Here is a 27,769-nt window from a genome sequence, read left to right as displayed (position 1 = left end):
GAGTGAGGAAATCACAAAATCACATAAGATATTCTTTCACACTGTAAAAACACCTCGTGACAAGGAAGTTAAATAACTTTCTCTTAAACACATTGTATCTGTCCTCTTGTTTTATATCGGCTGGTAATTTGTTATAAAGTTTTATGCACATGTTTCTTGGACTCCTTAGATGTGTAGTGGAGCAGGATGACATCATATGCATATCATATTTTAGCCTAGTGTCGTAGGAATGGATTTCATTATTCTTTACAAAATCTGATATGTGCTTTTTAACATAAATTACAGAGTGATGAACATAAATAGAAGGTACTGTTAATAGATTTAATCTCAGAAACAGTGGTCTGCAGTGAGCTCTATAGTGTACTTTACAGATTGTTCTTACAAACTTTTTTTGGATGACAAAAACACTATATAAATACATTGTTGATCCCCACAAGACTATTCCATAAGATATACCTGGGTAAAATAGTCCGTAATAAAGGGTTTTTAAAATTTCTAAACTAATAGTGTGTTTCAAAATAGATACAAAATAAATTACAGAATTCAGTTTTTACATAGATTAGTGGTATGCACATCCCACTTTAGCACGGAATCAACATGCACCCCAAGGAATTTAACACTGTTTACGACATTGAGGTCAGCAAAATTGGAGGCTAAGTCATTGACATCCAGTTCATTATTTAAAAATTGAAATTTAGTGATTTGTGACTTTTGTATGTTCAACATTAAATCATTGCAGTCACACCAGCTTGACATTTGACGTTTTACCAATTTACCTGAATCAAATAAATTAGCCAGATTTTTCTCAGACATTAAAATACTGATATCATCAGCGTACATTATGCACTTATAGAGTCAACATTCATCATTATCGTTTTGGGTAATTCATTGACATACAGTAGAAATAATATAGGGCCCAGGACAGAGCCTTGAGGTACCCCTATGGTCACTTCAAGTGAAGAAGAAAGGAATATTTGGCCATCTTTTTGATATACCACCCTCTGTTGTCGTTCGGCAAGATACGACTTAAGCCACTGTAGTGATAAGCCTCTGACCCCAAGAGTATTGCATTTAAGAAGTAATTTAGTGTGATTTACAGTGTCAAAGGCTTTACTTAAGTCAAAAAATATTCCCATCACCTTACATTTTTTGTTAATTTCATCCATAATGTACTCAATGGCATTAAACAATGCTTGTTCAGTAGACTTCCCTTTTCGAAAGCCATATACTGGTGAGTTGACAACAAACTGACTCTCTCCAGGTAATCAGTTAGTCTTCTACAGAACACATATTCAAATATTTTTCCAAATTGGGGTATTATAGGTCTGTAATTCTTAATGTTACTTCGATCACCTTTTTTCTTAAAAACTGGGACAACCTTTGGTGTTTTTATAGCTTCTGGATACGTGCCTTCAGCTAAGGACTGATTGACAAGCAATAGCAAAGGGATAATTATGGCATCCTCACAGTATTTAATAATATTGCCTGTAACTCTATCTACGTCGGCAGACGTTTTCGTTCCCACCTTAGCTAGAATAGACCTTAGCTCGTTCTCACTACAGGGCCTTAAATACATTGAAGACGAAGATGGTTTACACATAGTTGTCTCAGTTGTGTTGTTACCCTAGCAACATGAACCAATTAGATAGGAAACCTGAAAGATGTATTTTTCCAATTCATATCAAACTTGATCATTTTTTCTCACTTCCATGCAGGAGTAAGAGCTCCAAGAACTTCACCCCAGTTGGTTAAAAGTAGTTCAGCTGTCCTCATGGCCAACCTAAGAAAATAAAATATTCTAGGTCATATGAGTTTCATAGGCCTATATATTCCAGAAGAAACAGCATTGATGCACATTCCAACTTTTAATGAAAAAAGGTATTAAAATGGACATAAAAATTAGGTATACAAAACAAAAATGTTTCAGTTGCTCACATATAGTTTATTCAATCATAGTCTCATTCAATGTACAGATAATACAAAGATTTTTAAACAACAACAACAACATCAACAAAACAATACATTGTGAGATCATTGATTAAACATTCAACTCTAAGTATTCAGGAATATATCTTTTAATCAATAAAAATGCCAATACTGAAGGACTTGGTGTCAACTCAGGCAATATTCCAATGTTTTCCAATTCAATGGAAATAATTGTTTTAAAAATTTGTCATCACTAATTTAATACTTGACTAGATTTGTGAAATCAAAACAAATTATATTACTACTAATCTCTGCAAATTCATTACAACGACATTTTGCAAATAAAAATACTTATAAATATAATTTGAATATCATAAAATACAAGCACAAATGTGATCTTCAAAAAACACTTCCATTTGTTCCAATGACCAAATGAAAATGAACAGCAAATAAACAATCGGAATGAATTTTTCAGATGCAAAAAAATTAACTAAAATATAAATACTTGGTAAGATGCATCTTATCACAATCCACACCCCATGTCTTCAAAGAGTGAGCCAAAAATAAATCCTGGAGTTAACATACACCAAATAAAAACTTAACAATGCATCATTTGTTAGTTCAACGACACCTTTTGGCCATAATACTGCACTGAGGTAAATCTTAATGGCACTGCTTTAGTCCAGAAATGACACAAAGTTTTATTTTTAGAGAATTAATGAAGACACTACATGCTAACCATAATTCCCAAATATGATTGAAAAAAATATTAAAAGACACTGGAGAATACATGCTCAAAAAGGCATCAAATAAAATTCAGTACTTCCCAATTTCCCCTTAGCCTCCATAAGCATGAAGTCAAATGTTTCCTTGCAAATCCACCTTTCTCAGCACTCTTCACACAATAAAATTAGGAGTATTTTGTTACTTCTGCCATGGCCTCTAACTTATTTATTTACAATGGGAATTCTAGAGAGTCCTAACAAAGCATTAGACCAAGATTCACGATAACAACTTCCAATTAATCAGCAAACACTCCCTAACTCAAATGTAAATGAAATATTAGAGGTATGCAAATGAGCAACAAATTAGGCCTACCAATGTCCACAGGTTTCTGCAGATGTATCTAGAGCACAAAGTTAGGTTTGAAATGAAGTTACTGGATTGGTTAGAAATTTTTTCTCCTTCTACAAAATGGATTAGTAAATCTGAGGCATTGAGTCCCTTCGAATGATGGATACCTTTCAAGAGTTCATGGCCAGACACAGAACGATGGTTTTTTATAGGACTTTTATTTCATTACACCTCACTGAAATAAGACCAAATGTGACTATGCAGTCCAGGACAAAGTAGTTACGACACATTGTACAATCTACCTCACCAACAACCTTGCCACTCACCCCAGATACCCAGGCAGTGGTTAAAAAAGCAAATGGATATCCCTTCATATATTTACTCCCTCTGAACGTAAGGCTCATTAATGTGTACCTGGAGGCCAATCAAAAGTGTAACCATAGTTTTAAACAGGAATGCACAGCTAAAGGTGGAGCATAATGTTGATCTAAAGTAATAACTGCGGAGAAAGGAACTTACAGCAGTATTTCATCTAAATTTTCGTGATACGTTATATGCTTCAATTAGTGATACATTACAGAGGATGAATGAAAGCTATTAAACATAGAGAGAGAATGATGCTACTTAAAACAAGAAAATCTGGTGCCCAGAGGAAACATTCACAAGGAGGAGAAATGCATGGGATTTTTTACAGGATGATAATTCAGTGCTATAACCCATCTCTCAAAACATCAAATAAATTTGATGGGCAGGGATCATATCTAGGGCTTGGCCAAAGGAATGCAAAGGCCAAATTTAAGTTCTTTTAGACACTATATGGTTAAAAATGATTGCAGATAATTTTTTGACTCAGTGGTATTGAGTCAATGGTATACTGCTGGATTAAGCCACAGGCCACAGTTAAAGGATGCTTCAAGATCTGCTCATCAGGTGACAACTTTCATATTGCTGGATTGTTCAAAGGCAAAAATAACACAACCATCAGAGAGCTTTGCCCTGAATTGCAGATTGATGCATCATATTCCACTGTGGCGGAGCGCTTTGTTACACAGACTAGATACATATGTCCCCCTTTTACTTCGAGGAGGAGCAAATTTTCAAAGGTTAGTTGTATTTGAGCACTTCCAATCTGGTTATATATAACAAGATGGAATATTCACATGTCGAAACACCCATTTTCAAGGAGAAAAAATCGATTTCCCACTTAACTTTTAAGTCTTATGCACAAAGGTAAATATTTAAAATTATAGCATTGCAAAATATGCGAATTTAACAGCACAGCAAGAATATAACCTTTCTCACAACATCCAGCAAAAGAGAAATGCAGAATACTGCCAATTACAGTGAAACCTTGCTAACAGTATTTTGAGCTAATGACTACAATCTTTAAATCTTATAAGTGATAAATTAATAGTTAACATACATGGCACATAATACTGATTATGTGAAATATTTTGGAAGACATTAAATTGTAAGATCAGTTCAGCAAACATATGACACTTAGATGTAATGAAGTTCTTTGAAGGTATACTATCACTGTGATACTGACTATCACATCTTAATAACCTGGTAAGGGCAATAAAAATAAATTAAATTTGAAAACAATCATGAATTCACCAGAGGAATGAAAATGGCAGTTTTAAATTATTCCCACACACACACACATACACAGATAAATGGGAATGATTATTTGTACAATGCAATATAACTAAGGGAAGCTTCAGTATGAAAAGATAATTTACCTATGGAGACAAGAATGATTTGCATAAGACTCCTACAATCATGATTTGTTTGGCAAATAGAAGCACCAAGTAATGTCTACAGTTGGCCTCGAAAACATTTAAATTTCATTGGGCTAACAAGGTTTCACCTTTATAAATCTTCATCTGGAACTGAGAATGATTCAATGAAGATTAATAGCTTTTGAATAATCACATGCAGAAGTTATCTAGCACAGAATGAAGCCAAAATTATCAAAAGAGCCCACAAAATATTAGAAAGCTGGAAATTTTGGAATTCTTAAAACATATTCTCCCTAGGAAAATAAGAATTTTAAGAATGACCAGGATAAGATCTGTGGTAAAAAATTTCCAGACTGTCCAACCTCCTCAAGATTCAACACATTAAAGCAAAACAGGAGATGATAGTCAACTAGCAATAGCAGGGCAGCCCACAAAGGGAAAAAAAAGCCCGGGAAAATATCTTTCGACCAGGACTGAATGTGATAACATCTCAAAAAATGTTTAGTCCTGCTGTGTTTAACCTAATCCATGCTAAAAGAAACACTACAATACTTTTCATATTTACATGAAAATGAAATGGACAAGATATTCAGTCTGGATAAAGGTTTTCAACTTGAAGTTTTAAAATGTTACCATGTGAAGGTAAACAGCATGATAAATTCCTATTCTTAGCTGACAAAAAGAAAATGAAATGCAGCACCCTGTCATGCTTTCCCTGACACTTTAAACATGATTGTAAATGCATCTAAAACTTCACGAGAGCCTATAAAAATAACAACTATTTCAAAGGGGCTCACTTGCATGCGATACATGAAGTAAGTTTGTCCAATTAAAAAAAAAAATAACTCAAGACTCTCGGTACTGAATGAAACTGATTGCGTTTTTTTTCCCTCTCATTAAGTCTTATGGCAGGAAATATTTCTTCCTAAGAATTTCCAATCTTTCATCAGTGGACGGCTTCTCGGGTGCCATAGCTCGAAGGTGTTCAAGATCAAGTGATTCTGAAAGCAAAAGAAGTCAGGTGCATCATATCACATGAAATGAAAAATAATCATACATGTAAAAGAGGCATAAAATACACATATCTTCAAAAATTCATTATCATACATGGTAGAAGATTGATAATCAGGAACATAGAGGACAAGGAGCGTTCAGAATTTTCAACAATTCTAGTGTTGCGATCACTTTCAAGGAGGAAATTAACAATGCATTAGTTGTTCAGAGAGTCCACTATGTCCAAAATTTTGAGTTACATCAAGTTCCTCGACTACAGGGAATGATGCTGGTGCCATGGGGTTGTCCAGTATTTAAGATAATTTCTTAGCCTTGGTGTCTTCTCGTTGGCTGGAATTTTCCTTGAGTACTCTTTCTAATTGTAAATGGCATTCAGTACTGGTCGCCAAGGGTTACTCGGCTGGAATCGAGTGTCTGTTGAAATGCCACTCCTCCAATCAGATTTTGATTGCCTCCTTAAAAATCCTGTTCCAAAACCTTGAGTTTTGGCATTGTGTTTCCGTTGTGTCGATGTGAATGTCTTCTTTGCAGGTCATCCCGAGCTCCATGATGGCCGACTCTATGTACTACGTTGAACTAGATGTAGGTGATGGTAATTTACCTTCAGTTGAGTCACAATGGTGCAGTCCATTTCCCCAACGTATACTTTCCCTGCATCCACAGGGTGCATGGTAGACTCCCTATCTTTAGAGCCAGATGGGGTCCTTCACTCGTATGAATTGGCTACGGAACTTGAAAGGTGCCTTATGGATAGAGGTTTTATTTTTTGCTACAATTCGTTTTAAAACCATGTGATTTTGGTGTTATGGAAAATCTTGGTGGTGTTATTATAATGCCACAATTTTTCCACGTTTACAGGCGTTTATTTTATGGTACACGTTTCATGAATACTTTTATTAAGCATTTTACATAACATTTAACACAATTTCGATTGTACAAAATTTATGATAAAACTAAATGAAGGAAATGGTTCAAGCTATATTGGTTCTAGTTACATACATGAATGGTTCAAGTAAATACTTTTGCCGAATATGATCGGCAAGTGGCAAATCCCCACTACCTCATATGTGCTTCCTTCGAGAGCCATTCCAGAATTATTGGATTGTCAAGTTTCTCTACACTAAATAAAGCCTTTAAAAATGCTTCAGCAGTAGCAACAACAATCTCCTCCTTCGCTTTCTTTGACTGAGTGACTGTATGTTCAAATGATAACTGTCATTTTCTGGGTCCCCTTTCTTTCACATGTTTAGGTGCATGGCTACTGATGTGCTTTAACAACGTGTCACTTCTTTCAAATTCAAATCTTTTATCGCAAAATTTATGCAGCAATTCACATTAAATCCTTCTGAGCTGAATTCACTTGCCCTGGTACGAGCGGCATCACTAGCTTTTGGAATTTAAAATTCCTTTCCTTCGTTCGATATTTAAAGCTGGAACCACAATAAAAAAAACCAGTTCAACAGCAAAACACAACCACTCACGATGGTGTTTTCAAACTGAGTGCTGGGTACATAGTTACCAGTGGCGTAGCCAGAGGCTTAACAAGCCAATTGACCTTGAATCGTAATGAGATAGAGCAAATGAACGTCAGTAGCATTAAACAATGAAGGCTTATGCATTAATAGTTTATGACTCATTATAATAGTTGCGATTTTTTCGCTAATTCACCTAAAATTGCAGAAAACACAAAATTTCGTAGTTGTTTACAGATTTTGCGTTATTTCGCGATAACGCAACTCGCATTTTTTACGGACCTCTAGTAAATGGTTAAAATTAAGTACAAGTACATATTTTCTTAGCTGGAGTTATTAAGTATGCCAAGTTCTCTATTGTGATCATTTTTTGCTGTTGGGATAATCTTTCTTTCTTTCTTCTATTTAACGTACTGACAAAATAAACGAAAAGATTTTACATTGGGATTCCCTCTTCAATTCTTTCATAATCACTTTCCTCTGTTCTGAATTTAAGTATAAGGAGCAGAAACAAAACTTGGCTGAAATTATAAGGTTGAAAAGCATTGAAATAGAAAATCTGGAAAGGAAACTTGCTGATAAGGACAAAGAAGAAAAATCCATGAGGGTCGAGAGTAAATCAACAGCATCTGAAGAACTGGAAGCTCGTTTGGTAAACTACTTCCTTGGACTTCAGGTCAGGTGGTTGGAAAGTCCTCTTGAGGGCATTCTTTACAAAGTGGTCATTATAGATGTTTGGCTCTGAAATCTTCTTCGGGTGGTCGAGTTCTGGGCCCATGTTGTCCTTATCCAAGGTGGTTATTGCTCCATAAAAGAGCGTGGTTATCACACCCCATCATTTGGCAGAGTGGCGGTGACTGCGACAGTGCAAGTAGAAATGCATGTGAGATCACTTACAATGGACACAGTGACCTAAGTGGCAGTCAATGCACTAAGAATTCCAAAAATAGGAGCCAGCAGTTGTCTTCTACTTCCATCATAAAGGTTATGCCGGGGTGGAGCTGTTCATATGGAGCAGGACTTAGTGGATTGTTTCGTTTCTAAGAGGCTGAATGATGAGGGTGTTATCCTTGTAAAAGTAAAAATGTTTTGGATTAAGAGGGGCTGTGTTCGAGGCCTTTTATTTGAAATCCTCCATGAAAAAGTTCCCCGCATCATGCTCATTTTTTTCGGTGTGGATTTTCTTCAGAATTTTGACAAATTTTGAAGCATTCCTGATATTGTGTTTACAGCAGCCCATGAACAGTATCAGGACTCTGGTCAGATATTTCACGAGGTAGTTAGTAGGTCACCTATTGATGCTCACTATTAGCCTTAGTGGTCTACAGTCTTAGTTAATTTTTGGAAGTCCGTATACATAGTTTTAGTGGAACTGGTGCTGATGGCTGAGGGTTCCTTGTTTCCAGAGGACATAGTGGACTCTATCATTCAGTTGTAAGCCCGAGAGCACATACTCCATTACAGGAGTACATTCTCCATTTATCTGCTACTATTTATCATTACAAGAGAATGACAAGCAAGTTTATACATACAGAATTACCGCTCAGAAGACAAATTGATAACTTCTAACAGAAAAAATTATGGTTAAATCACATTCTCAAGGTAAAATACACGAGAATGGAAAAATATGAAAATTCAAAAGGAATCCCTTTGTAGCTGACAAGAAAACTAGAATAGAAAGTTAAGGATACCTTCCCTTAGATGCATACTTATTAGTCTAGTTTTTGGATTAACAATCTTCTACTGTAAATAAGCAACTACCAATGCAACAAATAAATACTGTATCTATTTTAAAAAATATGGCATACGACTACAACCAAAAAAATTGATCACAGTATATGTACACTACAATAATTTGATTGAAGTCTACAGATAAACCAATACAATGTAAACTAGAAATATGTACTACATACATCTTAGATTTGAGATAGAAGTTTCCTGAGAAATATTTCCTTAATCCATACACAATGTTAAAAATTGCTTTATTTTCTACTGTAGGTATATTTGGTACTGAGATTAATAAATATATAAATGAATAAAATGGAAAATTAGCCCAACTTGAAAATTTTCATTAATATTTTGTGCTCTGAGTAGAAAAGACTTAATTAGGTACTTTAATCAGTGGCATGGTGAATTAAGATTTCAACAGTATTAATTATCTTTACAACGGATTGGAAGGCACTTTCTTATGTGACTACCACATTTAAATTTGTGGAAGGAACAAGTACCAAGCTCTTTCATTTGGGGCAGGGCCATTGCTAGAAAATATTGTTGGGGATAAGTGGTCTGGATGCTTGTAACCCCCCCCTTTTCACAATAGCCTGGCCTTTAGGTAATGATTACACATGCCTGACTTGCCATGGATGGAATGTTTGATAAAAGCTTTAGTAATCTACAAGCAGAATTTTTGACAAGATAAACTACATTACATAATATGGCATGAACGAACAAGCTTCTATTACAATAGCTTACCCTTATCCAAGAAGAACATTAGCAGAAACTAATACATAGTGCCCATTGATTCCAGTCATTCATTTTACCATGTTTATAAAAAAGGCAATAGAAAAACTAAAGAAAATGAGCTGATGAAAGACAAACTGTACTTTTTGATTACTTACAAATAATGAATCCAGAAAAACAGTTTTCTAAAAAATGATAACTAATATTCAAATCCCCAATATATGTAAAGTATTAGGATACATCTCATTTTTCCATTAACTTCATATTTCATGTAGAAGTTCTAATTGATTAACTTAGTAGAAATTAGGAAGGAGCCTTGTAAATTTTCAATTTCCCAAATTCTGACTTTTTTCTTGAAGTCTTATCAGCAAATTAGCAAAGTCTGTGATAATTTTTTTTTACATTTTTAGTAAATTTGTGCAAAATATAATAAATATACCTTACTTCAAGTTGAGAAAAATTTGAAGTCCCATTTCATCATTTCGGAGCCTCACCTTAATGGGTAAAAGTGATTCGCCTGGATCCATGCCACTCTTAAGAAGAATAAATCCGACAAGTATGCAAAAGAAATGCTCATTTATATACCTAACATTGTTCCACCACCTCTTATCAAAAGAGCTACTGAACTGACTACTTCAAGTCAGTCAGTAGCAGAAAATTTTCAACAGTGCAGTGGCATCAAAAATTCTTTCAAAAATAGACAAACTCATACCAGACCCAAATTTACCAAATAAAAAAAAATGATGGTAAAAATAAATGAACATTCATTTCTACAACAAATAATCTACCAAGACTATTTCTAAATTTCAAAAATTTTTCCATTAATCCACCAGCTAACAATATTAATGATTTTTTTAATCCTTAAAATACCCATGAAAACTTGAATGCATTAGCCTCTCCACAATGCAGCTTTCAGCAACAACAGTGCACTACTTCCTTGCCAAAAAGCAGTTCAGAACCCATCCTGAGAAAGCGATAGCCTACTTTTTTTATACAAGCCAGGCGAATAAGGTCATAGCTGCAAATTGCCATAATTTCAACAAGTGAAGATCAACTGCTTTCTCAAAGCTACTCAGAAGACTCAAGTATGTAGGTATTCCTTCATTTCTTACTGTATAAATCACCTGTTCTTCCATGCTTCCGAATGCTCCTGTCAAGCTCTCTCCTCATGGCATCTCTTCCTGGGGGAGGTGGTGACAGGAAGACGACGGGAGGAGGTTTGGGGAGAGACAGGCTGGACGTCATTCCAACCTTGCTGCTTCGCTCCAAGAATGCAGGGGGGGCTGGTATTATGTGAGATTTGGCTTGGAGTGGGGATGGGGGAGAGGGGAGCCCCTCCCCTCCTATTGTATTCCGTGCAAAGGACACGGAGGGGCCAGCGGGCTTTTCTCGATTCACATCACTAGAGTGAAGAAGAGAGAGAAGACACTTAAGGAAAAATACTGGGACCAGACTCAATATTGAGTCCTCACTATACCTCAATGGTTCAGGTGTATTCAAGGTCAGTTAGAGTTGGGATTTGTATTTTAAAAACTAATTTCAACTCACTTGAAATATTAGTCCAGGAAATGAAGCATTTTGGCTCGCAATTTTTTCAAACTGAATCGATTTTCTTGAAATTTTCACAATAAGTAGGGAATATACCAAGAATCAAAATCTATATCATGCCGACGGGCGCTTTTACCCTGGGGGTGGTTTCCACCCCATCTCGGGGGTGGAAAATATTAATTATATTTTGACTACAGGAATCGATAGAAAAATAAATTTTAAGAATAAATGTTCTTTCCATTTTTTGCGTAAAATTAATATTTTTCGAGTTATTTGCGATTGAAAGTAACAGTTTTTTCACGAAAAAATCAACGATTTCAATCGATTATAGGCAAATAACTTGAAAAGTATTAATTTTATTAGAAAATTGTGAATTACAAAACTGTAGCTTGTAAAAAATTTTAAAACAATCTTATTTTATATTTCCTTTATGACCAATTCGGACCGAGCTACAACTTGTTGATGGTTATCTATTGTTTGTCATATGCTAAATTTGAAAGATTCAATGCCAAATAGCGGGAAAAATGTAATTTTTGAGGAAAAGTATGTGATCTGTTTAAAAGTGTTTTTAAAAAACTTTCTTAAAATGAGAAAAAAATATTTTTTATCATGAAATTTGAGCGAGTTATGATTAAAAATAAGATCAGTCCCTACTTTTTTGTACGAAAAAATCAGTGAAAACAACTCCTTATTACCACAATAGACAAAATTGATCAATGCCCTTCAGTATTTCTCTTTATTTAAGTATTGTTAATTGATCCTAGAAGTTGTTTTAATTTATAGCTCTAAATTTTGAAAAAAATGGATGAAAAAGTGAAAATTCATTTTCTACAATTTCGTTAAAAATGCTCTTTTTTTCAAAATAACTCAAAAAAAACTGGGGATATGAAAAAAATGCAGGAGTAATAAATTGTAGCTTCTTTACTTTCAAATATTTTGGTGTGTTTTAATTTTCTAAACAATAAATATTTGGTGAGATATTGATAATTAAAACCTCTATTTCCAAGGGAGCTCCACCTTATTTAAACCCTTAAATCCCTCCCCTTTAAAAATAAATGACCCGAAAAAAATTTAATTCACATGACCTTGTAGTCAGTAAAAACCCTACAAAATACAATTTAAATGAACTTTCTATCATAAAAAATAAAGGAGCTATGTTTGAAATACCTATCAAATTTATTTTCGAAAAATTCGAAATCCACAATTCAGAGCATAATATTCCTCATAATCAGCATATACTTTGTGTACTTTACGTTAGAAGCTAACGATACACTCAAATTTGCTACAAAATAAACACACATACCCATAAGATGTATATATGATGTGACGGTACGACTAGCACCGTCGTTTTTTTCAATGATTTCATCGCGGCCAATTCCAGGTGTGAGCCATCGCTCATTTAAATTTAGCGGGCACAGCACTGTTAGAGCGGCGTCCCCATCAAGTACAAGGGTTTTTCGAGTGTCATTTTTTTTGTTATGTCACGTGAACGCCGCTATATAACGGGTGTTCACGAGGAGACGGGAGGACATTTGTGTTTGGAAGTGCGCGGAAGCAGAGAGACCTTCCAAGCCGAGATAAGGCCAGCGCACCAGAGAACGAGAGTCAACGGGAGATAAGGAGTCAGTCGGAGTTCACGACTCAACGTGGGAACCACCCGCTGTGCTTCGAAGCCGCAGGCGGAGAGTAGCCTGTTGGGCTCAACCAGCCGAGACGGTGATTCGACAGAGAACCACACCATTGACGCGGTAAAATACTCAGACCCATCTCCCCGGATAGTGCATTATCCACTCTCCCTGCTCGATCCAACATAATTCCTCAAGAAGAGACCCCGAGTGCTGTTCACTCGAAATTAGTGATTTGTGGAACGATATCACGCAACCCTTTGCCAAGCTTTTTCAACATTCAAAGAGAAAAGTTGTATCACTAATCTCCCGTCCACGAGGTTTGCATATTCAAAGCGATAGTGCTGGACATTTCGCAGAACTGGACGAGGAGCCTGTACATTCTTTGGCATTTGTAAATTCATCATTCATCCATTCATCCTATTATTTTTTGTATTAGAATTAAGTAATTTTGGTGGGGTAGTGTTCTTCGTCTTTTGATTCATTTATTTTTCATTTATGTTTCATCACAAAAGCAAATCATTCATCCCTCATTAGAACTAGGAAAGGGTATTTCTCTGATTTTTGTTTTTTTGTACGGTCAATTTTTGCAAATAAATGTGTAAACCCGATCATTTTGTAAGAGGTCGTTTCTATCTTGTGCTGTGCTCTGCACTGAGGTCAATCCATCCCCAGTATTTAGATACCTTTATCGCGAACGCGCGCCGCAGAACTTCCACGATATTATTGTATAGACCCGTGATCTATCACAATTGGCGCACCAACGTGCGGGGCCGCTCGAATAGTTCGTACTGGCATGGAAAATTCCTTTCAGTTGAAAGTGACCTTCAGTCAGCACCACTTTTTTGAGATTGAATTTAATGACCAATGGTCGCAATTGACGTCCATGAACGCGCGGTCATATTTCGTATGAATACGCGATTCATTTTGTCAAAAGGGTTACGTCGAATCAAAATTTTCAGATTCCGTATCATTGGGTTTTGCAAGTTAAATTTAAATAATGGCAGACAAGGAGGATCAGATGGCAGCGTTTAGACAGTATCGGGAGAAAAAGGATGACGAGGTCGATACGGACGACCAGAGCGTTCATTCAGATACCGATGGGTTGGCGCTCGGACTAGCGGGTATGGTGTTAGAGACCCCCGAAAGGAAGGAGGTTGGATCTTTATCCGTGCAACCCGGCGAACCCGGTAGTCTCAATGTCAGTCAAACGGAGTCCCGCGAAGACCCGCTTAATACCCTCCTTTCCTTAATGCATTCAATGCGACAGGAAATAAGAGAGAGTAAGGCACTCATGAGTCAGGAGGTAAAAAAAGGTATTGATAAATGTAATGAGAGTCATGAAATCACGCGTCAAGAGATGAAAAAGGGTATTGATAAATGTAATGATACCATGCGACAGGAGATACGTGAGAGTAAGGAAAGTAATGAAGCCATGTTTCTGGAAATCAAAGCTGAGATGAATAGGTGGAACGAAGGTTTTTCGCAGGAGATTTCCCAAGTAAAAAGGAAAATTAATGAGGTAGAAACTCGGTGTGCAGACGGTGTAAAAACGATAGGAAGGGCCGTTCGCGAAGAATGTAGAGGAATGGTAAGTGCGGAGATTGGCGATGTAAAGGTTCGCACCAGTGCGTTGGAACAGGCTTACGATGCAGTGATCGCGACGCAGAAGGAAGTGAAAGTACACTGCGACGTTAGAATCAACTCCCTTGAGTCTGAAGTGACCGCTTTAAAAGATAGGGGCACGACCACGCAATCAGCGGCCGTATCAACCCACTCTCTCACAAAACCCACCTTTTCTGCCCTTAGCAACGAGCACCCTATTGCCTTCCTAAAGGAAGTTAATAATTATTTTTCCATAGTCTCTGTGCCAGAGGCGTTGCAACCACAAGTGTTTTTTCAAATGTTGAGCGGTGATGCCAAGATATGGAGTAACTCGCTATGGCCAGTTCCGTCAACACTTGCGGAATTTAAGGAAAAATTTTTGGCTAACTTTTGGGACACTGACACCCAGTATAATTTCCGCATGCAAATCATTACAGACAGGTATGTGAGGGGAAAGTCGAACACGATGAAACAGTTTGCGATTGAAAAAGTAGCGCAAGCGCGATTGTGTTCCCCACCGATGAGTGAAGAAGAAATTATTCAGGTCCTAATTAGACAGTTTTCCATTCAGATTCAGAATATGTTAAAGTCAATTGATCATTTAACGGTTGAACGACTGATTGTATTACTAGGATTGTATGACCAGTCTTATCAGACAGGCACGCTGGCTACTCAAAATTCGTTCCATCCAGGTGCATTGCAAGGTTCCGAAAATACGAGGCCGCGAGCAGCTGATAAGGGTTATCGTATAAATTCCGTCACGTTTGAGCGAGGACGCAAGGTTGGGAAGGAGCGACACAAGGAGAAATCCCCCAGTCCGCCTCCTCCAGGCGCACCTCGAGTAGAAGGTCAAGACTTCGCGTTAAACTCGCGTCGGCTGTGTGACTCACCTCCAGTCCCCAGCCGAGACAGATGGGAAGAAGGTTGGTCCTAATGCTTACTTGTTGTCAAGGGAGGATGGATCCGAATTAGGCATTTATAATGCATTTTCCTTGGTTCCTTATAGGGGATAAGGAATCACTAAAGTAAATTGTTTCTTGATTTTTTTTTTTCGTGCATAAGCTCGAACTCATTTTTCATTTTTCTTGCATTCATCTTTCACCCAGCAAGAAAAAGGAAAAATTCGTTCGTGCTGGGGGGCGATGTGACGGTACGACTAGCACCGTCGTTTTTTTCAATGATTTCATCGCGGCCAATTCCAGGTGTGAGCCATCGCTCATTTAAATTTAGCGGGCACAGCACTGTTAGAGCGGCGTCCCCATCAAGTACAAGGGTTTTTCGAGTGTCATTTTTTTTGTTATGTCACGTGAACGCCGCTATATAACGGGTGTTCACGAGGAGACGGGAGGACATTTGTGTTTGGAAGTGCGCGGAAGCAGAGAGACCTTCCAAGCCGAGATAAGGCCAGCGCACCAGAGAACGAGAGTCAACGGGAGATAAGGAGTCAGTCGGAGTTCACGACTCAACGTGGGAACCACCCGCTGTGCTTCGAAGCCGCAGGCGGAGAGTAGCCTGTTGGGCTCAACCAGCCGAGACGGTGATTCGACAGAGAACCACACCATTGACGCGGTAAAATACTCAGACCCATCTCCCCGGATAGTGCATTATCCACTCTCCCTGCTCGATCCAACATAATTCCTCAAGAAGAGACCCCGAGTGCTGTTCACTCGAAATTAGTGATTTGTGGAACGATATCACGCAACCCTTTGCCAAGCTTTTTCAACATTCAAAGAGAAAAGTTGTATCACTAATCTCCCGTCCACGAGGTTTGCATATTCAAAGCGATAGTGCTGGACATTTCGCAGAACTGGACGAGGAGCCTGTACATTCTTTGGCATTTGTAAATTCATCATTCATCCATTCATCCTATTATTTTTTGTATTAGAATTAAGTAATTTTGGTGGGGTAGTGTTCTTCGTCTTTTGATTCATTTATTTTTCATTTATGTTTCATCACAAAAGCAAATCATTCATCCCTCATTAGAACTAGGAAAGGGTATTTCTCTGATTTTTGTTTTTTTGTACGGTCAATTTTTGCAAATAAATGTGTAAACCCGATCATTTTGTAAGAGGTCGTTTCTATCTTGTGCTGTGCTCTGCACTGAGGTCAATCCATCCCCAGTATTTAGATACCTTTATCGCGAACGCGCGCCGCAGAACTTCCACGATATTATTGTATAGACCCGTGATCTATCACAATACATACACATATGTGAGTATGTGTGCTCTCGCTTACAGTGACCTGTGAGCATGCATGTGGTGGGAAGACTGGAAGCCATACAGTCTCCGTTTGATTGTGTTTCATGTAATGTCTACATAAATGTACATTTATTTGTTTATGTTACCATGACGAAGTTTTTCTGTTTATCCTATTGTTATATCTTTTCTGTGCTGTGATTAAAATCATGAGAGAAAAAAGTGAATACATAATAAAAGGAGTTAGAAAGTGAATAAGAAGATACAATGTGATAAATAATTTTTATTTTTAGGGTAAATATTTTTTTTTACATTAACCCCCAATAAGGGTTGATTATTATGGGTTGAAACGCCTTAAAATTATTTTCCAAACAAAAAAAATAATTATACAAATAATTTAAACTAAATTTTACCCGTATTTAGCTTTAAAATATAATATTTTAAGTTTCAGCTTTTAGGGGTAGTTTTTACCCCTAAAAAATAAAAGGCGCCCTTCGGCATAATATAGATTTTGAAGAAGGGGGTATGATTAGTCTAATCCCAACTATGTATGCAAATCGATTCGGTTTGAAAAACATTTTTATAGGAGGTATGATCAGTATAAACACAAGTTGTTATGCAAATCGATTCAGTTTGAAAATTCTTTTTTACATTAACCCCCAATAAGGGTTGATTATTATGGGTTGAAACACCTTAAAATTATTTTCCAAACATACAAAAATAATTATACATATAATTTAAACTAAAGTTGACACGTATTTAGCTTTAAAAAATAATTTTTTAAGTTCCAGCTTTTAGGGGTAGTTTTCACCCCTAAAAAATAAAAAGCGCCCTTCGGCATAATATAGATTTTGAAGTAGGGGGTATAATTAGTCTAATCCCAAATTTTGGTGCAAATCGATTCAGTTTGAAAAAATTACAAGGTTTTTCACTTTTATGAGCTTCATTTCCTGGACTATATGTAGCAGGTTAAAGAAATAAAATACAGCGTATACAGGATACAAACTAAATACATACTGTGAATGCAGGACAGCACTCAACTCACTAGCTACAAAAAGAAATCTAGCACGATAAGAACTGTGATAGTCACCATTATTCTATCAAACAGAGTGATCAGCCACTTGACAAATTGTATGGGCCTTCAACTCTACAATAAACTGCCAGCAAAGCTTAAGGCTCAAAAAAGAGTAGCTGCTTCATACTAAGAATAATTTGATAGGGTATTTGAAATCAAAAATGTTTTACCCACATGATGAATTTTTTAACAATGTTTGACATGTGTCCTACATTCACTGCATGTATGTATTTAGTTTCTATCCTGTATGTATGTATTTAATTTCTTTAACCTGGCATTTCCTTCATCACAGTAACCTAGTAGCCACTGCATCTCTGGACAAATAAAAAATTCATTTTATTATTTTTATTTATCATATTATTATTAACTTTTATTACAGTGGAACCCCGATTTATCGTTCCCACATTCATCGTTTTCCCGCATTGATCGTTTGATAAAAATGAGACGAAGTGTTTACAATGTGTTATTTATGGCTAATAACAACAGACACATAGTTTGAATCTTCCCCAGGAGATTGAAATGCGATGGGGAGAAGCAGAGTGCCGTGGGATAGTTACATTAGTGCATTTCCCAAGATCCGGTATCCCCCACCATTCAGCACTCGCCTCCCCCCGGTTGAAGCTTTCTTCTTCTCCGAAATAAAAAAAGGTCCCAGCTCGAGCAGGGATCGTATTACGACGACCTTAGCTTCGAAAGAAAATATCAAGTTTCCCAAGAACAAAAGAAACCTTTTTCACGCCTCCTCCTTTCTCGACCGCTGACTTTTTTTTAGCTGACTCGCTTCAAAGATCCCCACCTCTGGAGGTCAACTGCTGCATGAATCACCGATTAGCCCAAAAGGTGTGTAAAAATGAATTTCGGCAATTGGTATTATACTTTTATTTAGAGATGGGTCGAATAGCAGATTTCTCGAATTCGAATATCGAATTCGAATATTAAATCATCGATCGAATATTCGAATACCTCGAATTTCGAATACCTCGAATACTAAATTATGAATGCTGGAATGTTTGACTCGGTTGCCTATGCAGCAGGCAACACAAGATTTTGGGGAGTAATTTTGATTTACTTCAAAGGATTCGAACAGGAATTTAGCTGATTAATGAATATTTTAATTTTATGGAAACAATTGGGCATATAATTAATTCAACTAACATCGCTTTACCCCCACTCCTGCTGCCAAGTGCTAGCTGACAATCTGAGGCGTTTTGCAAAATACAGGTGCTTCTCCACCGGATTTTCTTCAATTATTTTCAGTCCATCTTTGGAAGTTCTCACGAGATAAGCAGATGAATTTGAATTTCTAGCGGGGAAAAACCCAATATCCTGAGAAAATATCCCTTTGACTGTGACAATAGAGATTTATAGCATAACTCATAAATTGTAACTTGATATATGTTTTCGAAAAAAATACCGCATCAACTTCCGAGAAGCTCAGTTGCGAGGATATTGAGTTTCGCCAGAATGCTAAGTCTCCGTCGTATTTTGACATTTATTTCTTTGCGTAAAATGCTTAAATAAACTCAGAAATATGTCGCGTTTGGTCTTATTCTTTTTGAAATTACGCGCACATTACTAATATTTCAATTCAATAAAGGTGTAACATCAATTGACGAAAGTCATTCTTAGACACCTTTAGTGCTAATAGATGACTCATGCAGCGGTTGACCTCAACAGAAATGGGGAACTTCGAAGCTGGTAGGGAAAAAAAAGGTCAGTGGGGGAGAAAAGGGAGGGCGGGAAACACGTTTCTATTGTTCTCGTGTAACTTGGTATTTTTTCGAAGCTAAGGTCTTCGTAATATGATCCCTGCGCGAGCTGTGACCTTTTTTTATTTCGAAGAAGAGGAAAGCCTCAGAGGGGGGGCTAGTGCTGAGTGGAGAGGGATACCGGATCTTGGGAAATGCGCTAATGTAAGTATCCCACGGTACTCACACAGCAGTTGACCTACAGAAATGGGGAACTTCGAAGCAGGTAGCCAGAAAAAGGTCAGTGGGTGAGAAAAGGGGGGAGGGCGTGAAACACGTTTTTTTTGTTCTCGTAAATCGATATTTTTTTCGAAGCAGGGGTCTTCATAATGCGATCCCTGCGCGAGCTGGGACCTTTTGTTTGATTTCGGAGAAGAGGAAAGCCTCAGAGTGGGTGAGGCGAGTGCTGAATGGAGGGGGATAGCGGATCGTGGGAAATGCCCTAAGGATGCTATCCCACGGCACTGAGGTTCTCCTGGTGGGGGGAATCGGGGCTTTTCGGATTTTTTCACCCGACTATTTTCGGTTCCCCTCGTCGAACTCTTTTCACCGCTAAAATCCACGAATTTGATGTAATTCGTCAACTTGCGTAAAACGGCACTGCGACCACTAAATGACAACAGTTCTCTACATTTTTCCGAGTCAACTACCAACGACGTGCGTGCGACAGTGTATGACGCGAAATTCAAAGTATTCGAGGTATTCGAGGCGGTACTTTTCGCATAACTATTCGAAACCTCGAATATCAAATACTTTCTAGTATTCGAGTATTCGCGGATACTATTCGCACATCTCTACTTTTATTAGATTGAGATATTATTGATGTGTACGTAATTCAAAAAAGAATGACACCAAACACGACGTATTTCTAATGTTATTTAACCATTTTAAGCAAGGAAATAGTTGGAATAATACGATGGTGATTTCTGGCGAATATCGATATCCTTGCAGCTGATAGTGAGCTTCACGGCAGTTGATGCAGAATTTTTTCGAAAACGTCTGGTTACAATTTACGAGTTATGCTACAAGTCTCACTTGTCTGAGGTGCTAACGAAGCGATATCTTCTCAGGATATTTTGTTTCTCCCTACTAGCAATCTGAATTCATCTCATCTAGAGCTGCGCTACTTATTGTTAGAAATGAGTGGGTAAGTTGCCTTCTCGATAGGATAAAAAATTTCATTGCGCAGTCATATAGTCATGCTTCACCCTCTGCAGTAAGCTCTACCTACGCCGTACGCGATAGCATTAGTGCCGAACTTCACCTCGTACGAGTGGTTCCGTACTTTCCGGGGTGGATTGACTTAAAACTAGCGAGTGTTTTCCGTGTGGGTTCAATGGAGTCCGGTTTCATTTTCATTACTTTTATTGTTATTCGTCTTCAGACCATGGCCCTTCCGAAGACACAAGTGAGAACTTTAAAAGATGGACTGAAAATAATTGATGATGAAGAAAAGAATCCGGGCTAGAAATACGTAAATATTGCAGAACGCCTCGGTATGTCCGGTAGCACATGACGGCAGGGGTGGGGGTAGAGCGAGATCCCTGGTGAAAACAAGAAGTGGGATGAAGCCGAGGATCAGGTGGGCGTGCTGCTGACGATTAACGCCACAATGCCTCAATCATATTAAAAATTTAATTGCTAGAAAGGAAAATTTCAAATAATAAACTATTTTTGGCCTTCTTGATCCATCTCATAACCAATCACTGCGACGGCGAAATCAGTTGTTTGAGGCATAACACGCACATTTCTCTCGTAAATACGTGCGTAAATACGTACGTAAAATTTTTTAGCAAGGCGGCTTGTTCCTTTAGGATATTAGAAAGAGAGATAAGTCGAATCAACAATATGACCTAAGTGTTTCGATAAAGTAATAATATTCCTGTAATCAGCTAAAATCTCGTTTGAATCCATTAATGAATATCATAATTCGCAAAAATCCAGCGGATCCTAGGACATAGGCAACCCGGACAAACGTTCCCGCATCGATCGTTTTCCCGCATTCATCGTTTTTTTCATCCATCCCCCTGAAAAACGACAGATCGAGGTTCCACTGTACTATTATTATTACTACACTGAGGTAAAAATTTGATTATTTTTTACAGAGGGGTCAATTCCTCTTATTTCCGGTTTGATTCTTAGCTTTGGTTCCCAGTCCCAGCTTTTGGTTCCGATTAACAATTAAACAGTAACATATCTCAGTTTTTAACAGCAAAAGAAGTTCTTATGTTCAATATCTATGCTTAGCCAGAATGGTAATTTTTACACTTATAGGCCTGTTTAAACAGTACATTAACCTGTAAGAGTTAATGTCTAAATATATGAACGGGTGAATGAACATGAAAATGCATTGTGTAACCACCCAACTTGTGCGAATGCATGTAAAGAAAATAGGACCTGATGTAATTTGGTTCACCTATTCTGGTCGACAAAAATCGTTCATGCTAACAGATATTAATTCGTACCCGTTAATGTATCATGTGAACAGGCTTTAACAGATCATCTAATTAGCTACATTATAAAACGAAAGACTGTATGTGTCTGCGCTAACATTCAGCAGTAAAATTAACAAAATAATACATTTACCTAAACTAGAGTCACTCAAAGTACTATCAAAACTTTTGGCCCCATCCTGTTTTTGAAAAATGGCACGCACGTTGTAGAGAATCAGTCTTTGAAGGATGCAATGTCAAACCATCAGCAGCTATTTTGGTTAAATCTTGCTCCCTCAATGCCACCTTCTACCCACGTGGGATATAAGTGTACATCTTTGTACACTGTGTACGGTGGAAGCAATTCTCCGCCTGCTGATGCTGTGATCATCACAGAAACACTTGTTTTGTTAGTGTCCTTGATGACTGATGGGTGTTTCTCTCCCTTCCTAACAATCACATGAGATTTTCCAGGATCCACTAAAATTCATTTCGTTGTAATTAACGATGTTTTCTGGAGGAACATTGTCCAAAACCACTTCCAAATTTTTAAAATATTGCAAAAGCACTTCTCTAGTCACAGATGCACGGACCCTTTTTTGTTTTCACCAAGTCGCACTGCAAGTTCTATCCATCTCGCCATGAAACCCCACACCCATTCTATTCCCGGGCAGTTATCTTTAAACTTTTTCCATGCTGTCCCATCCCATTTAAATACTCCTTTACCACAAACTGGAGGTCAATGGGACAGTAAAGGAATCCCCCATTCTGTGCATTTCAGAATCTCTTGGTTTAGCTGGTCCTCTTCTTCGGTAGATAGCACCGTTTGTCCCACAGAATTTTTCGGGTGATTTCCCTTGAGTCTATCGTGGACTATTGACTTTGGGACTCCAAATTCTTTGCACACAGTGCGTAGCATCATACATCCACATTTTAAAGCCTCAATAGCCAGTTGTCACTCATCATGCATGCGCAAGCGCCGGCCTCCAATCACCCTTACGTAGTTTCTCACCATCTTGCCCGCAAGTTGCATGAAATCGAATTATGCGTTCTAGTAAATACAATATTCATGATATTCAAATGAAATTTTTTGTATGCTATGTGAAGCTATGCACCTTAAAAAGGTAATTAATCTCATGAAAATCAGAAGCACTTACCAAAGAGCAAAGTAGTTTCTTTTCAGCGATGCGAAGTTCCTCCAAACTGTTGCACCGCTAACTATTGGGTTTGACTATGGCAAAGAGCAACAGATCCGCTGCATTTATACGCAATATGCTACATTGTATCATTCTTAGTCTAGGAGACATGATTTCACTGTATAACAATGTGACTTTCGGAAGAAAACACAATGTAAGTACGAGCCTGCGCAATCGTCCGAACTCGACCCAACTTACGGTACCTCCCCAAAAAAAATCGATATTTGTACACTTTGAGTGATAAAATTAAAGAAGAGAGAAAATTCACTATTATCCTCTATTTTGTGCCATTTCTGCATATATCTGAGATGTTTACTTTTACAGGAGGGTCAAGTCCACTAATAGGGGTGGGAAAGCTCTTAACCAAAAATGCTACAACTAATATCTATAGTAAATAAATATCTATTACAGAAACTAGAAATGCCAATTATTATTAATTTTTAGAAAAGAAACACTACTTACTAGCAACACTGGAGTAAAATATTGATTTCTATTGTTGCTATGTAAGCATGCTAATAAACACTTCCTGATAGGAGTTTTAATGTTCTCTTCAGAAATAAAAAATGTCATGAGCAAAAATATTGCTGATTAACTTACTAAAGTGGATCTGATGGTGGAAAGTTGACACTGTAAGCCCTCTCAACCAAGCGCTTGCGACGCTGTTCTTCACGACGATCATTCTCCCTTACCAGTCTATCACATTTCTGCCTCAATTCCCTCTCCTCTTCACCTTTAACTGTAAAAGCACTGGTTTTAGTTATCACCACAAATTTCCTTAAATGTAATGCATTTAACAATACAGGTATCCATCAATTAACATGAATTCACTTAACACAGTTTTCTCTATTACTTGGCGGTGTCGTCAAAATTGCTCTCACATAGATCAAGCAATCTTCATGCTTTATCTTAACTACATAATTAGTCAAAATGTCTCTTTTATTACCTCTAAAAAAACAAGAGAAAAGTAAAAAAGAAAGATACAACATAACTAACAAAAATAATCAATCTACAAAAGATAATAATCATTTTGATTGATTTATTGCCATGTCATATCAACTGCACTGAAAAGAGATGAAAAATTGATCAACTGATCCACGTAGAACTAGGAAATCCCATAAAATCTCCAGAAAAGTGCAACCCATGCAACCCAAAGAGTGAAACACACCACCTGCAATACAACCTGAACTTAAAACTTAATTCACTTGGCAGTACACTTATAGGACATTTTTTTATTGTATAAAGTTGGTTTCATTTACAATGTTTAATGCTTGTCAGTTACACCAACCATTGCCTTCATTCATCAATTTAAAATTTATGATAATTTAGAAAAAAATATTTACAAAATTAACACAACTAATAACAACCCATAAAAGTAGGGATAGACCACGGGAAGGTGATGGAACTTGATACAAGCCCATTCCTGGGGGCTATCTAAAAATTTTCCTAGCATTGTACATTAAGTAAAAATTATTTGAAAATATCAGACATCATGCAATTCTTAAAGGAGATGATAAAGGATGAAAGAAATATCTATGAGGAAATGCTAGCCTCAAAACTTTACCTTGGAGAGCAGCCTGCAATGTTGCAATTTCACCAAGTAACTTCCTCTTAGTTTCATCAAATTCATGCATAAGTTGAGCCTCGGAAGTAAGTCTTTGGTTTTCAAGCCGTTTCTGTTCTTGAGCCTAAAAAGAGAAGATTCATGACATTTTCTTTTGCATGAACAAAATTTTTACACAAACAAACTGCAAAGGTTTTGTTACACAATATACACAAACACATACAAGTTACTGTGTAAATGCATAAACATGAAAATGTTCCATTTAACCACCCAACTTAAGTCCTTCACTCACTTAGTACTTCCTGAACATGAAAATTGGTGTGGATAGGTGATAGTAAAATTTTTAGGGTAGGAATGTCAGTTCTTTCCCTAAGCCACCTTGCACCATGAGAATTTTGTTGGGGATTTTGGGGGTGGGGTTTGAAGGCTTTGAAAATCAAGGGAACCGAAACTGGGACTCTCCCATTCCTAACCAAATATTTATTCCAGGTGGCCAATAGTGTATATCTAGATGATCTTTAAGTCCCTAAAAAACCCTCGATTGACTTCTCTATTCAGGGAAGCAGAGAATATGCTGTGATAAGCATTTCTTCGAGCAGTTGATGGGATGGCCACAATGAGCGCTTGTTGTTATAATGGCTAATAATAGTACAGCCTGGAACTAGGCCACCCACCATACTCCGGTGTCAAGTGTGTGGCCACAAAAATTACATGGCCACAGGGTTCAACAAGCAATTTTGGTGTCATTCCCAAAGTAAAACACTCATAAATTTAAGTGAGGTGAACTATATTTATACAGTTCAACAATGTGAAATTCAGTCAATTTTTTTCACTATGCATAGGCTTGTATTATGCCAATGGCATACCTGCTGCTGAAGAAATTGGTTGAGCTGAGAAAGGCGTGCATTCAGTTCTGTTCGAGCATCTGCCCTTGCACGCTCCATTTCACCCTGGTGAGCACGACCGAGTCGCTCTACTTCTCTCCTCCATCCATCCTCTTCTGCTTCTAGCCGCACCAATGCAGAACTGAGCTCTTGCTCTATATTATTCTTTTCCTAAAATCAGAAGTAGTTTGTTCAGTTCCCGGATCTTTTAATTTTGCTTAATCCTAAGTTCGTCAGACAATGATTGAGACTGAGGACGTTTTAACACATACCAGCAATGCTAACGCCATTATCACAGTTCCAGCACTGGCAATGATGGTGACCATTTTCAAGGTAATTGTGGATGCCAGTAGCTAAATTGATTTTGGTCGTCATATATTAAGTGTTTAAATATTTTATTTATTTAAGTATACCGGGACTAGCCACGGTGATAACTTTTTACGGAGTCACCCGCAATGCACAAATAGTGCGAAAAATCCACAGAGGAAAAATCATTCGCCTTGACCGGGATTCGAACCCGGATCCCTCAATTTCCGGCCGAGTGCTTTAGCCTGTTAAGCTATCGAGGCGTCATTCTCCCCTATGGAAATTTGAGGACTCTACCGGACAAGGTGGTATGGACTGCTGAGCATATGATGCGACTAGCAGTCCAGGTCGTGCGCATGGCGCCACAGCGAATGATTTTTCCTAGTGTCCAAGTCCAGAGCGAACACCTCTAGTGTTCAAAGTTCGGGCTTTGCTCTCCAGCTGTGGCGCCATGCACACGACCTGGACTGCTAGTCGCATCATATGCTCAGCAGTCCATACCACCTTGTCTGGTATAGTCCACAAATTTCCACAGGGGAGAATGACGCCTCGATAGCTTAACTGGCTAAAGCACTCAGCCGGAAATCGAGGGATCCGGGTTCGAATCCCGGTCAAGGCGAATGCTTTTTCCTCTGTGGATTTTTCGCACTGTTTAAATATTATATATCTACTTCAGCACTGGCAATGCTGGTATGCGTAAAAATGGCCTAAGGATGGGTTGGTCCCACTATATCATCAGTTCAATTCCTGTTCAGTTCTTGGCATCGGATCCAGTTCTTAATGAAATGTTTCATTTTCATTGATGATTTTATGTTATTATTATTAATACTGCCTAAAATAATTCATCAAGTTATGTTACAAGTGATCAGTTCTATAACATCACTCAATTTATGGCAAGCAATTTTAATTATGCTCAAGAAAAGTAATCAAACTGGATTTTGCACAAATTTCTTCGGCACTCATCTAATATACTGTTTTGATTTTGGTTTTACATTCAAGGACCAGTGGAACCAATAAATGAACAATCGAGCCAACCCATCCTTAATTGAGACAAACCTAGAGATTCCTATACTTAGAACTCCAAGATTATAAATGAATTTTGATAATGATATGGCAATAATGAAATACTACACATAATTAAGGATATTATTACTTGTTCTTGTGTTGAAAAATCACTACAATTGTAGATGAAAACATGCTGATTGCAATTGAGCATTTCATAGTGTATAAAAGTACATAGTGTATAAAAGAGCATTTCATAGTGTACATGATTGTAGAACCAAATAATTCAATTTCAATGGTAAGAAAAATCCCATTTTCCATTTATGTTCCAAGGAAAAATTAATCTTTAATGCAAGCAAAGAAATAGCACACGTAAATCTAAAATAAATCATACATACTATATTCTTGCAGAAAAATATTAATAGAAATGAGAAAACTTAAAATACCCTAGAGTGAAAGTTTAATTTTAAGAACTTAACTGATGAGAAAGAGAGATGGTAATAAACACACTTACCTCTTTGAGTTTGCAATTTGCAATTGACATAGACTGAAGATCTTCCATTAATTTTCCTATTTGATTCTGTAAACTTTCTCTTGATGATCTCTCATTCCTAAGCAAGGCTTCTAAATCACTAACCTGCAAAAAATGAATGAATATTGTGAAACTCTAATTTTTATCACTTTCTGGCAAAAGTGACTTTTTTCCCATGACAACTATGTATTTTAAATTTTTTGGGGTATACCCTCTCTATATGAATCTTAGAATGATTTCCTTCTGAGCTAATGTCCCACCAATGTTCAGTGAAATAAAAAGTTAAAAAAGGTGGACATCAGTCTATCATTCTAATGCAGGAGGATGACATGAAAAGAGAATGCAAAAAATTAACACAAATACTGGAAATTG

At 37.3% G+C, this 27,769-nt stretch overlaps 2 protein-coding genes across 7 annotated transcripts in view; one reads left to right on the top strand and one right to left on the bottom strand.

Moving 5' to 3' along the window:
* Positions 1–1,921: 1,921 nt before the first annotated feature.
* The window catches only part of LOC124165454, a 115,678-nt gene continuing 89,830 nt past the window's right edge, over positions 1,922–27,769 (bottom strand). For 5 of the 6 annotated variants that reach the window (XM_046542883.1, XM_046542882.1, XM_046542886.1 and 2 more), the window contains 6 exons: positions 27,380–27,502; positions 25,540–25,728; positions 24,674–24,797; positions 23,710–23,848; positions 10,801–11,090; positions 1,922–5,743 (listed from right to left, as the gene is read on the bottom strand). In XM_046542883.1, coding sequence (XP_046398839.1) covers positions 5,646–5,743; positions 10,801–11,090; positions 23,710–23,848; positions 24,674–24,797; positions 25,540–25,728; positions 27,380–27,502 — 963 coding nt within the window. In that variant the 3' untranslated portion in view covers positions 1,922–5,645. The remainder of the gene's footprint in view (positions 5,744–10,800; positions 11,091–23,709; positions 23,849–24,673; positions 24,798–25,539; positions 25,729–27,379; positions 27,503–27,769) is intronic. The other variant, XM_046542885.1, reaches the window with a different exon arrangement.
* LOC124165456 lies at positions 13,490–15,571 on the top strand. Its single transcript, XM_046542889.1, has one exon. It carries the CDS (start codon positions 13,862–13,864, stop codon positions 15,398–15,400), a length of 1,539 nt encoding a protein of 512 aa, XP_046398845.1. The 5' UTR covers positions 13,490–13,861; the 3' UTR covers positions 15,401–15,571.

This window comes from Ischnura elegans, chromosome 9 (assembly GCF_921293095.1).
Source record: "Ischnura elegans chromosome 9, ioIscEleg1.1, whole genome shotgun sequence".
NCBI classification, from domain to species: Eukaryota; Metazoa; Arthropoda; class Insecta; order Odonata; family Coenagrionidae; genus Ischnura; species Ischnura elegans.
Note: the sequence above shows the minus strand (reverse complement) of the source record. Positions and strands in the feature narration are given on the sequence as shown.

What these genes read in the sequence shown, in the direction of transcription:
- LOC124165456 (XM_046542889.1), top strand. Translation starts at nt 13,862, where the DNA reads ATGGCAGACAAGGAGGATCAGATGGCAGCGTTTAGACAGTATCGGGAG.